General features: G+C 42.8%; 1 protein-coding gene across 1 annotated transcript; it reads left to right on the top strand.

Moving 5' to 3' along the window:
* Positions 1-1537: 1537 nt before the first annotated feature.
* RAB33B (RAB33B, member RAS oncogene family) lies at positions 1538-11299 on the top strand. The gene is made up of 2 exons (XM_014950062.1): positions 1538-1963; positions 8386-11299. Exons 1-2 carry the CDS (start codon positions 1712-1714, stop codon positions 8827-8829), a joined length of 696 nt encoding a protein of 231 aa, XP_014805548.1. The 5' UTR covers positions 1538-1711; the 3' UTR covers positions 8830-11299.
* The last annotated feature ends 629 nt before the right edge of the window (positions 11300-11928 follow it).

The following is an 11928-nucleotide window of genomic DNA, read 5'->3' as shown; positions in this document are numbered from 1 at the left end:
AACAGAAAACACACAGAAACCTGAGAGTTGAAATAGAAACAGATTTAATAGAATAAGACTAAGCAACTAAGATCAATAATACTAAAGAACCAATATGATCCTGATACCTATATAAAATACACAAGGATTACACTCGGTCCGTTCTATCACAGGAAGCAGTGCCCTCCCAGCAGGGGACAGCAAATGGGGGACACTGCGAGCGCTGTGGCTTCTGGAGGAAGGGAAGGGCTCAGGGGTCCGGCACCGGGGCAAGGAGTTCTCAGGATCGCAGCCATCGAGGGAGAGAGACAACTCCTCAGCAAACTTGCTAATTTATATTGAATGTGACGTTCAAGGTATGAAATAATCCTGTTGGGCAGCTTGGGTCAAGTGCCCGGGTCTTGCTCCTCCTCGTCCCTACACCTGGCGAGCTCAAAAACACTGAGGCCTTGAAACCCACACACCATAGCTGGCTGTGAAGTAAATATTTTTACAAATTCAGACAGCAGAGCAGTTTTCCCAAGTATTAGAAGAGACTTTACTGAAAAGTGAAAATACTGAAAGAGAAATTAATCCTGTCACTCAAGCCAGGACAGTAGCGGTTAAACTCTTGAAAAAATTTTGCTGCTGGGCATTGCTTCAACTTGATGTCTTCATCCTACCTTCCTCCTAGGCTGATGCCCTTGGTGAGTTTATTATCAGATTCTTAAGGCCATGCCATACTTCCCTTCTTATTGTGAGACACATCCATCACTTTTGGTCCCAGTGTCTCTCAGGGATGAACGTGCAGCCATCTTATTACTGTAAACAACAGCAGGAATCATAGAATCATCTTGGTTGGAAAGAACCTTCAAGATCATCAAGTCCAACCACTAACCAAACGCTGCCCAAAACCATCTCTAATCCATGCCCCCGAGCACCAAGTCTACCTGTTTTTTAGATACCTCCAGGGATGGTGATTCCACCACTTTGCTGGGCAGCCTGTTTCAATGCTTGATAACCCTTTTACAGAAGGATTTTTTCCTAATATCCATCCTAAACCTCCCCTGGTGCAACTTGGGACCATTTCTTCTTGTCCTATCACCTGTGACTTGGGAGAAGAGACCGACCCCCGCCTCTCTACACTCTCAGGGAGTGGTAGAGAGCGAGAAGGTCTCCCCTCAGCCTCCTTTTCCCCAGACTGAACACCCCCAGCTCCCTCAGCCTCTCCTCATAAGACTTGCTCTCCAGACCCCTCACCAGCTTCGTTGGTTGTTCTCCGGACCCGCTCCCGCGCCTCAGCGTCGTGAGGAGCCCAGAACCGGACACATCACCGGAGCTGCGGGAGAGGCTGGCCGAGACCCCGCTGCCCCACAGCACCCCCGCCGCCTCAGCCCACGCCGCCTTGCCCCACAGCGGCTGCGAGGCCCCGCGTTGCCGCCGTACGAGGACAGACGAAGCCGCCCCTTCCTCTTCCACCTCTCCCTCCCCGCCCGCCGCCTCAGGCCCCGGCCCTGGCCCCGCCCCGCCTCGCCTCGTCTCGCGCGCTCTCGCGAGATCTCCCCGCCCTGCCCCTTCCCAGTGGCAGCCGGGGCCGGGGGCGCCCGTGACGTGTGGCGGCAGCGCGCGCGGCGGGCGGCTGTTAGTTGTCCCCCTCCCCGCGGCGGCGGCCGTTAACGGTCAGTGTGGGAGGAGGAGGAGGAGAGCGGGGCGGCCGCCTCCCCCTCTCCTTGAGGCGGTCCGCCCGGGAGCGATGATGGCGGCGGCGGCCGACCTGGAGTCCTCGCTGGAGCTGAGCCTGACGGGCAGCGGGGCGCTCCCCGCCGGCGGGCTGCCCCCCGCCCGCTCCCGCATCTTCAAGATCATCGTCATCGGGGACTCCAACGTGGGGAAGACGTGCCTCACCTACCGCTTCTGCGCCGGACGCTTCCCTCAGCGCACCGAGGCCACCATCGGCGTGGACTTCCGCGAGCGCGCCGTCACCATCGACGGCGAGCGCATCAAGGTACCCACGGGGCCTTCCCCGGGCCGGGCCGCCGGCACCGGCAGCGCTGCCCGCCGCCGCCTCGGTGCTGGCCCCGCGTTGGGCCTTGCCTGCCCGCCGGGCCCTGGCCCGGCTGCTGACAGGAGGGAGCAGCCCGCGGTGGTACGGGGCTCCGGCGTGGCCCTAGGCAGCAGCGGGGACACCGGGGGAAGCGGGGTGGTGACGGGCTGGGGAACCCCCGCGGTGCCTGGATCCTGTGGCCAAGTGGTCTACCTGAGTGCCAGTTGTCACTCTGAGTGCAGACCCCCGGGGCTGGAGGGGGCTTATTTATCTTATTTCTCTCCCCTCCCTGTGTGGCAGCAGGCTCACATCAGGATGGAAGTACCCTGCAGGCTGCTGAAGGAGCTTTAAATCCCCACCTTCAGCCTTCATAAAGGAGTGGAAAAAATAAAAATCAACCAAAGAGTAGCGGTACCAAGGGAAGTTGAGAGCTGACAAGTTCAAGCAAAATTGTCTTTTATACACCCCAGTTAAACTGGGCGTCCTGGCCATAGGATGGCAGGACTGCTAGGATTTGGTGAAGGTTTATGAAAAAAAATCTATACTGGTTAATGGAAGAGAAATTCTTTTTGCCTGTGTCTAAGTGGGTGGGAGAGGGGCTCCAAGCTACAAGTAGTTGGTGGTGGAGTAGGGTAATGTGTTATGTGCTGACCCTGTGCTTATACTTAGAATCATAGTATGGTTTGGGTTGGAAGGGACCTTAAAGATCATCCAGTTCCAACCCCCCTGCCCACCTCCTTCTAGACCAGGTTGCTCAAAGCCCCATCCACCGTGGTCCTGAACACCTCCAGGGATGGGGCCTTCAGATCTTCTCTGGGCAACCTCTTCCAGTTACATCCAAAGGCCCAGGCAGCTGTGTGGGGTTGGCATGAGGAGTGGACATCCGTGCTGCTGGCAGGTGTGGGGCTGCGTGGTGGGGTTCGTAGGCTCTGGTGTCATGTCTCTGTACCCCAGAAGTTCAATGTGGTTGTGTGGCATAGCCAGTGGCTTCAGCTCTATCTGCTGTGCAGCTCTGTTTAAAACTATTTTGCCTTGCTCCTATTGGAAATGTAAGTACTCTGTAGGTTTCTATGATGATGAAAAATTTCTGCCATAGGCCAAACCTTTGCACGGCTTTTGGCAGGTGTTAATCAATAACGTCTCCTTAAGAATGGCCTTCTAGGTAGATCTCTTACTTACCAGTATTTTAGTGTTGGCAGTGCCTGGTTTCAGCAGTTTGTTGAAATTCTGTTTCTGTGTTTCTCAAGAATCACACTTAATTGGCTTAAAGTTCAAGTCCGTAAAGCTATGCAGATACCACTGCTAAGAGCGTTTTGCTTTAAAAATGTCCCTTTAAGAAATTGACCATTGTTGAGGAATGAAGTGCTACAGCAGTGATAGCAGCATGTTACAACTTTAGATGATTATTTTTTCAGGATTTTGTTAAGATTGCTGCATGTTTAGGCAAGTGTGGTACAGAACTGGACAGTGAGCCTGACGGGCTGGATACCGAGCTTACATTTGACAACTGTTTTTTACTCTGATTATAGGTTTAACTAAAACTTAGTCTTACAAAACTAAATTTAGTGGAAAATTGAATGGGAGGGAAAATGTTCCTTTGCCTTCTTTGCACTGTAATGCAAATTTTAAAAGTATATGAAATATAGCTAGTCTGCCCGGTAGATGCATAAATGCTAGTGGTGATCTTAACAGTCAATTGCAGATTAGACTGCTAGCTGCTCACAAATGCAGTTTGTTTACTAAGAGTAACATGGTTTTAAACAGCATCCCCTTCTACTTCTGTATTACAGTTTGTTTCAATCAGCAAAGTTTAATATTGTGTAGAAAAAGGGAGTAACAGTAGTCTTGGAATTGTGCTTTTGCATTTATTATCACCAGGCTTTGTAATTACAGCTTACAATCATATAACTGAAGACTCTAGTTTTTCCTTGCTTACTTACTGATTAAACAAATTGTGGAGGGCATGTTAGGTATATTTGCTTTTCTTCTTTTGTGGTGGTTTTTTTTTTTCCACCTCATATCTTTCTTTTAACTAAAAAAAAGAAAAATGAGTAAGAGTCTTTGTTACTGTTTTTCTTTATAAAACCACTGAATAGCCCTTCTTTGGCTGGTGGCTGAGATTCTGTACTCCCTGGTCTATAGCTGTCCGTCACAGAGGAGGGAATCTCCTGAGGGATATCTTCTTGTCCTATTTTACTTACTGGCATTGTCACCACCTCCAGATTATGCCCAGCCTTTGTTGGAGGGAAGTGAAGAAGAATATAGCCTAATCCACAGTTCGGAGATGCTTCACATAGGTTATTGTGCCATTTGGTTATACGTTTTGTGGTAGGTTGTTTTGCTATGTTCATGAGGATATTACCTGTTGAATGTACCAGTCCAGGTTGAGGGAAGCAGAGAACTGAAGGAGACTCTTTTTTGAGACACATTGTTTTCCGGGAAGTTCTGTTTCAGCTTTAAAAGGAGTAAACTTTAACATTGTGACCAGGACTATAGCTCTTTGGGGATGCTGTGTGTTGTCAAGTATGCACCAATTTTTGGTTTTTGCTGCCTCCTCTCATGCATCTTTACTGTTCTTGCTTGTAGCAGTGACCTCCAGCAGTGCCTGTTGAGCCAGGAAAGAGGAGCTCAGATGAACTGAATTAGTGCTGTTCTTGCTGTGCCCTCAAGGGTTTGCTGAGCAGAGGAATTTTTCCTCTTGCGTTGAAGGAGATTATAAAATAGTGTTTTCTTTTCTCTCTTCTCCCTTCCCCCAGCCAGCTGGATGGTCATTCTTGTGCTGCTACAGTACTGAGCATTTCCCTTGCAGCTGGAAAAACGCTGTGTCATTGGCAGGAACACAAGCACAGTTCTTCTCGCCGGGGGTCTTCCACACAGGAATTGTGTAGAATTCCAAGACATAGGGACAAGTGTATTCCTTCGTAGCTTGTGCAGTAGGCTAACAACCTCATATGAAACACTGATGCTTAGATGTGATGAATAAATGAAAGTTTTCAGCAAATGAATTTTTTGCATTCTAAATCTTCCTCTTCCTAAATTGATCTTAGCATTGCAAATCAAAGAAAACAATGATGTCACTCTTCACTGACCTACATTAAAAGAGCAAAGGATGCAAGTTAAATTCAAAGAAGAAAATCCAAACATTGTGTTCTACACTTTTCAGCTTTTCAATTTATTTTTTTCCCCACGTCTTGCAAAAGCAGACATAGTTAACCATTTTATCTCTATTAAAGGCCAGCTATGTTTTTACCAGCTTGTTATAAACCATGCATGCTGAGGGTGTCCTTGTTTAGAAAACAGCCTTTTGGATCCACAAAAAGGAGTCGGAGGGTGGGAGGTGATAGCGGAGTGGATATATTTAAGAACAATTTGTCTTTCCTAGGGAGTGTGACAAAGTGATTCTGCCCGCAGTTTTATTAGTTGAATTATGATGTTTAACCAAATTTTCAAATCACACATTTTAAAGGCCTATTATATAAAAAAAAATGTGCTCCCTTGAAGAATGTATTGATCTAACAATGAAACAGTAATCTTAATTCACCAATGCACATCTATTAGCGTGAACATTTTCACTGTTGTTTTTCAGTAGAGCAAATATTTTTCAGGGGCTGGAAATGGAATTGTCTCCCCGAGTTCACCTGGAAAGAAGGCGAAAAAAGCCTTCCAAAGTGAGAAATTTACAGTCTTGAGGAAGGATTTGCCTCTCAGTGCAAATGATTCCATGCCAAGAGTTTTTAATTTGAGATAATACCCTTCAAGCTTAAAAGCTGCATGTAAATAAAATGTAGGAGGAACTGTAGTTTAAGCTTATCTTGGAAGATATGTAATTGTTTAATTTAATTTCCTCTTCTCTACCCAAGGCTGGCAATACACTTGCGGATATGTGCTTGACTGAAGCGTGACTGATTTCTGTTCTCCAAATGAGGTGGGGAGAGAAGTGTAAGCTCCCAGCTATCTGTCAAAATGAGGTCCCTCTTTAAATTAATTTGATATAGCATTTTCCAAGATGATATATAGTGATTCCTTAACATATGTTGTCCAAACATAAGGATTACTTCAGTCTGTGCTTCTTTATTCTCTCTTTAATTTGTCAAATTCCAAATTAGTGGAAATTTTCCATGAGTCTCTTCACTTCATAATGTTTTATAAGTGCATAGAACTAGAAGTAGCTCTCATCTGAGTAGGTGAATGAATCTTGCTCAAACTTAGGTGCCTGTATTTAATCTGGTTGTCTAGACTCCCTTAACAGACAATGGAGATGCAGTCAGTCGTGTTTAGAGTGTAATACCATTATCAAACTGCTGGTATTTGTTCTAAAAGGAGATGGATTGCAACTGACTAATTTTTTCTGTGATCAGAGGCTAGGGCGACTTGCCTTGCTTTTCTTAGTAATCTTAATGACACCTTAAAAAGGAGTACATGGATGTTTTTAAGTCTGTGGATCAGAAGCTGCAGATAACTACAGAAGCCAAGCTGTTCTGATGATCTCATGTCAATTCTAGGTTCCTATGATCAAACCAGTAACCGTCATTTCCACCTGCTCCAATCTGAGCTTTTCTCGAGGATGGGTGACCAGGGTTGAAAATAATATTGCAGAAAAAATCACGCCATCCTGAAAAATCACTTACTCTTTTTTTTTTCCTTCACTCTATCACGCTAGTGATTCATAATGTCCTGTGATTGACTCGTGTATCTGGATTGTCATCCGTTTTAATAATTTCCAAACTGACGAATCCTGCATTTACAGGAAAACACTGATTTATTAGTTGCTGTTATCAAGACTTTGCATCTGCTTCTATTCAGTTTCACCCTATTTCTGCTGTTCTGGCTTTCAAAAAAAAAAGTATGTAATACTGGAATCCTCCTCCTCTGTCAGTCGTGCATCTTAGCTTCTTGCCATCAGCAAATTTCCTTGGCACTTGAGTTTTGTTCTTTTTACTATCAAAGTCACTGGTAAAAATGGTAAACAGGGCAACTTTCAAGACACTTGCAATTTCGAAATAAGTTTTACTGGAACGTTTGGATCAAAGGAATGCAGAACTATGGTAATGGGAGAACAATTTCATCAAGGGAAGGTACTGGCTGTACCTTTCATGGGAACAGATTGAATTTTAAATTTACCTTCATCGTTTACAGAACATTTAATATTCTTTGAATTCTGAATCTGAAAAGAAATTCCCTCTTTTCGTTCTCAGGGAGGAAGCATTTCTGTCTGACATTTTCTGCTCAAAAGCTAAGAGCTGAAGTACTGCTCAGAGTGCCTCAGCTGTCAGGGATGAGCTGTACAGGACAGAGAGGAAACCAGCACTCAGCTTTGACCCAAGAAGTCTAATGTTGTCTTGCAGTGTTAACACCGTCACTAAGGCATGTACCGTAGAGCCACACACTGGTTTGCTTGTTACAGTGTACAGTGACTCCAGCGTGTGGGTGAATTGGCTCTGACTGTTGTACGTTGCAATCCCATGTCTCCCACAGAGCAGGTTTGTTAAAATATCACTGTGTCCAATAAGTGCACAACTCTGTAGTGTACCCTACACCTCTGAGTACTCCAAGCTTCCATTGTACCAGGGTAACCGATGCATTTAACATTTTAATTAGTTGTTGCTTATATCTGCTTGTGCTTCAAGGCTTGTTTTGTTTTGTTCTAATCTGAACCTGAGAAATTTGAAAGTATTTCAGCTCTTCTGAAAGTTGGGGGTTTTTTTGTCCATGACACTGACTAGGCTTCAAACAAGTTCAGTCTATTTGGGATAGAATGATGCCTATCTGGAAACAATAGTAGCATGTTAAGCTAACAAGAGGTTTATGCATTTTTAATTTTTTTTTCCTTTTATGCATGCTTTGATACTACAAACCACAGTATGGTCCTAGTTTAAGCTTTAAATAAGCTTAAATTAGAGGTTCGTCACAGGAGGGTTTGATTTCAATAGATACACTGCAGAGAAAGGGGTTTTTGTCCTGGTTTTGTGGTGGTGGTGGTATTCATGCATGGTTTGATTTCTTCCTACTTTATATAGTACCACAATAGGCAGTTAACTTCATGCTAAAAACAAAACTTTGAGGAAGATGACATTATTTTTGGCAATAAACGAATCATGTCAGCCGAGACTTGTGCTGTGAAATACGTGTTGTTTTTTGAAATGAAAGTGCTATTGCCAGAACTTCAGGATTTGTTTTTGTAGAAAAAAAAAAAGCTTTGAAAGCAGAAGTTTCTGAAATTTTGTAAAAGCAGTTTTCTTCAGCGCAATCTTTCCAGTGGGATGAATTCAGAAGAGTAGATTTCTGTGATGGTGTGACTCCCCTAGCTACAGTTGATCTTGTACGAATTTCCAACGTGAGTAATAAAATGGTATTTTTTTCTCGTGTTGTCTTTCCCTTTTCAGATCCAGCTGTGGGATACGGCGGGCCAGGAGCGCTTCCGAAAGAGCATGGTGCAGCACTATTACAGGAACGTACACGCTGTTGTGTTTGTGTACGACATGACAAACATTGCCAGTTTCCACAGTCTGCCGTCCTGGATAGAGGAATGCAAACAGCACCTCCTTGCCAATGATATACCACGGATTCTGGTTGGCAATAAATGCGACCTGAGGAGCGCTATTCAGGTACCTACGGACTTGGCCCAGAAGTTTGCCGATACTCACAGTATGCCCTTGTTTGAAACCTCTGCCAAAAACCCCAATGACAATGACCATGTGGAGGCCATATTTATGACACTGGCTCACAAGCTTAAAAGTCACAAGCCATTAATGCTTAGTCAACCCCCAGATCGCGATGAAATACGTATAAAGCCTGAACCAAAACCTGCCATGACCTGCTGGTGTTAAATTGGTTATCACCTTGTCTTGTTTGCAAATGCTTCAAAATTATGATCTTGGCAAAGTCCCAGGTTTTGGTAGCGATTGTAGCGAGTCTCTTTGGCACTTTAATGTGTTGGGTTTTTTTTTTATTTTCTTCTAGTGTAGATGTGCCCATTTCATGTTCTTGCACTTTGTAATTGTACTTTCTGAATTACTGAAGTTTCACTATAAATATATGGGAAAGTAGACGTTCAAGTGAAGTTTTGACAAAGCAATTCTACTTGAGCTCTTGCTGCCTGAGGTTGTTGTCATCACTTGTGGTAAGGTTATAAATAGTAAGCCGGTTTACTAACATTTTTGGTTGCTACTTGCATTGCAAGGAGGAGAAAAAGTGCTTTGTGGCAGCCAGATAGCTTTATTTTTGGGCCAGTGAGTGTGGAGGTTTTCGGTATATGAAGGAATATTTGGTGACTTCTAGCAAACTGCTAAGCAAGTACCTTTTTATTTTAAAAACAAAACCCAGGGCTGTCAGATAAAGCTTGGGCTGTCAGCATAGGTGCAAACTGCTAGCTTTTGGCCCGTCATTCCACTGTAAACTTTGTCTGTTTATTCATGGCAATGGTAAGAGAATTGACAAACTTGTCCCTACCTCTAGACAATTATTTGATACTTAAAACTTCATTAATTTTTCATAATTAGCATGTAAATCTAAACTATGCATTCCTTTTTATGGAAAGTACTGTAGCACAGGGTTTGGAGTAAATTTGGGGCTATTAACTGTCCATAACTTCTCTGACCTTACTAAAACTTCAATGAAGACTTATTTCTAAAGATGCTGTGTTTGAGTTGAGTATCCCAGGGTAAGTAAAAACACTTAAGTAAATAAAAGATTGAGTGAAGCTGGCAAAAGCATGCTGGTTTTCAAAGACTGGGGTTTCAGAGTATTTTAGTGATAATGAACGCTTCTCAAAATATCTTGAAAAAGCTTTTTACGACCAACTTGATAATATATTTTAGGGATGGAAATGCTTAGGACAAAAAGTTAGGAATATGGTACTTACTTAAGATACTTCTGAATCCAAAATAAATTAGATCTTGAAGCATCATCTGTTACAGATTTTTGAGCAAAAACTTGCTCGTGTAATGTCACAGCTGTGTGCTGAGCATCCTTGGCGTTACTAATGTGAGTTACTAATGTACTGGGTCAGGTGAAGGAAATAGCTCCTCTAGAACCACCTTCTGCTGTGTTCTCATAACTGCAACCGTCTCATTTCAGTCTGAAGGTCAAGTTTCATAATAACAATGGTGCTAGGTTGCACATAATGGCATAAAGCAAAACGTAAGCCGTAGAACGCAATCTATGACTTCATATGCCATGTCAAACAATGCTTCTTGACTTAGTTTTTAAAGGAATTGAAGTAAAAATGAAGATTTTTTGATTTGCGATGTGTAGTGTTTGATGCTGACTGGAAACTAAACAGAAGGGCCAGTTCAGAGGCCCTACTGATCACATTAGAAACAAATTATTGCAACAAGATAACTAATATTATATAAACTATTATGATTAATAATTTGCAATTCCACTGCAAGTTTTACTGACAAAAGAAAAACGCATTGACTTTTTTCTAGATTTAGAAGGAGCATTTAATTTGGTCTAATATGATGAAGATGTTTAAAAAGAATCTAAACAAAAGGTAACTTTTTTTTTCCTGGGTAAAGCTGCTACAACTGTGACAGTTATTTTGTTTAGGAAACATTTGTAAAAGGGAACTTTTGTATTCACTCTGAACCTTACACAACTAGAATTTGGTTTACAGTCCTTTCAGAAACAATCAGCTTTTAAACACTAGTGTCCTTAATGATTTTTTTAAGAAAAGGATTGATCTTAAATTTATGTGTATACTATTGTAAATAAATATGGTTTACAGTCCTCTTGGACAATTTGTTTCTCACTCATGTCCTTAATCCTTTTACTCAAAAGGATCCATCTTAACTATTTGTATAATAACTATGTCAGCAAACATTGTTTGTTTTGTTTTCTTTTCTTTTTTAATAAATAAAACAGATTGAAGAATTCCAAAGTCAGTCATCAGGTTGGGGGTTAAGGTAAGGAAATCATGTAGCTACCATGTTACTGTTAAATTTGATATCAAACATCTACAAATCTGTTAAACTTTATGTGAGTTATTCACAACGTGTAAATAAGGGCCCTCATGTCATTAAAATTGTGTGGAAACAATGTTTAACTATGTAATTTTGTCTTCAGCACAAAGCATGTTGTAATGGTTCTGCCATAAAGGTAACGTGGTCATTAAGGCAGGATTCAGTGTGCTTCAGTGGTAATGTGCCGCCCACGAAATTGATGTCAAAAGTACTGAATACTTTGTATATGTATTTTCACTTTACCAAACTGTAAAGTTGGGTTATTTTGTATGTGTCGGGGGGAGGGCAAGAAAGACACAATCCCTGAAACCTAATAAACTGGCTTTGCCACAAACTTATTCTCACTCGTTTTCAATAATTATACTACAAATCATTATATAATCTCTTAAGGTTGCTTAAGGTAAGATCCATAAAAATACTTGAAGGGACAAAAGACCGTTTCTAGTTTCTGTATGTGTGGGTGACAATTTTGTGAAAGACTGTCACAATACTTGGACCAGTGCTTGTCAGTGCTTTCCTGTGATGGCTCTGAGTTGTTTTGAAGCATCTGAAGCACCCACCTGATGATTCAGAGGCACGTTCAGGATTTTTTTTCAGATTCCAGAAGAATGGGAAGTGATACCAAAGTTATAAAACTAGGAATTACTGACTGTTGACTGTATGTCCAGACCCTAAAGGAGTCTTCTCCATTACTCTTCTCTTAGTCTCACCTCATGTGGGGAAAGAAAAACTCTGAATTTCACATGCAGGTGGGACTTCTGTGTTCTCTCAAACCAGTGTCTTGCAGGTTTCTGTATGTGTGTGGATGCACGCGTGTGTACATGTGCACATACGCACAGCAAGGCTTCAGTTCCAATTAAGCTGGCTTTTTGGTAAATATCACAGCCCTTTCGCCACACAGGAACTCTCAAATAATTTGTGTTCTATATCCTGTCTCACTGCTCTCTTATCTATTCTCCTCTT

This window comes from Calidris pugnax, unplaced genomic scaffold (assembly GCF_001431845.1).
Source record: "Calidris pugnax isolate Ruff unplaced genomic scaffold, ASM143184v1 scaffold42, whole genome shotgun sequence".
Taxonomy (NCBI): Eukaryota; Metazoa; Chordata; class Aves; order Charadriiformes; family Scolopacidae; genus Calidris; species Calidris pugnax.
This window is presented reverse-complemented; position numbering and strand designations above follow the sequence as displayed.

Excerpts from the sequence above, each read along its gene's own strand:
- RAB33B (XM_014950062.1), top strand. The coding sequence starts at position 1,712 with ATGATGGCGGCGGCGGCCGACCTGGAGTCCTCGCTGGAGCTGAGCCTG. Across the intron at positions 1,964-8,385 it reads TCGACGGCGAGCGCATCAAG|ATCCAGCTGTGGGATACGGC; the intron begins GTACCCACGGGG and ends TTCCCTTTTCAG.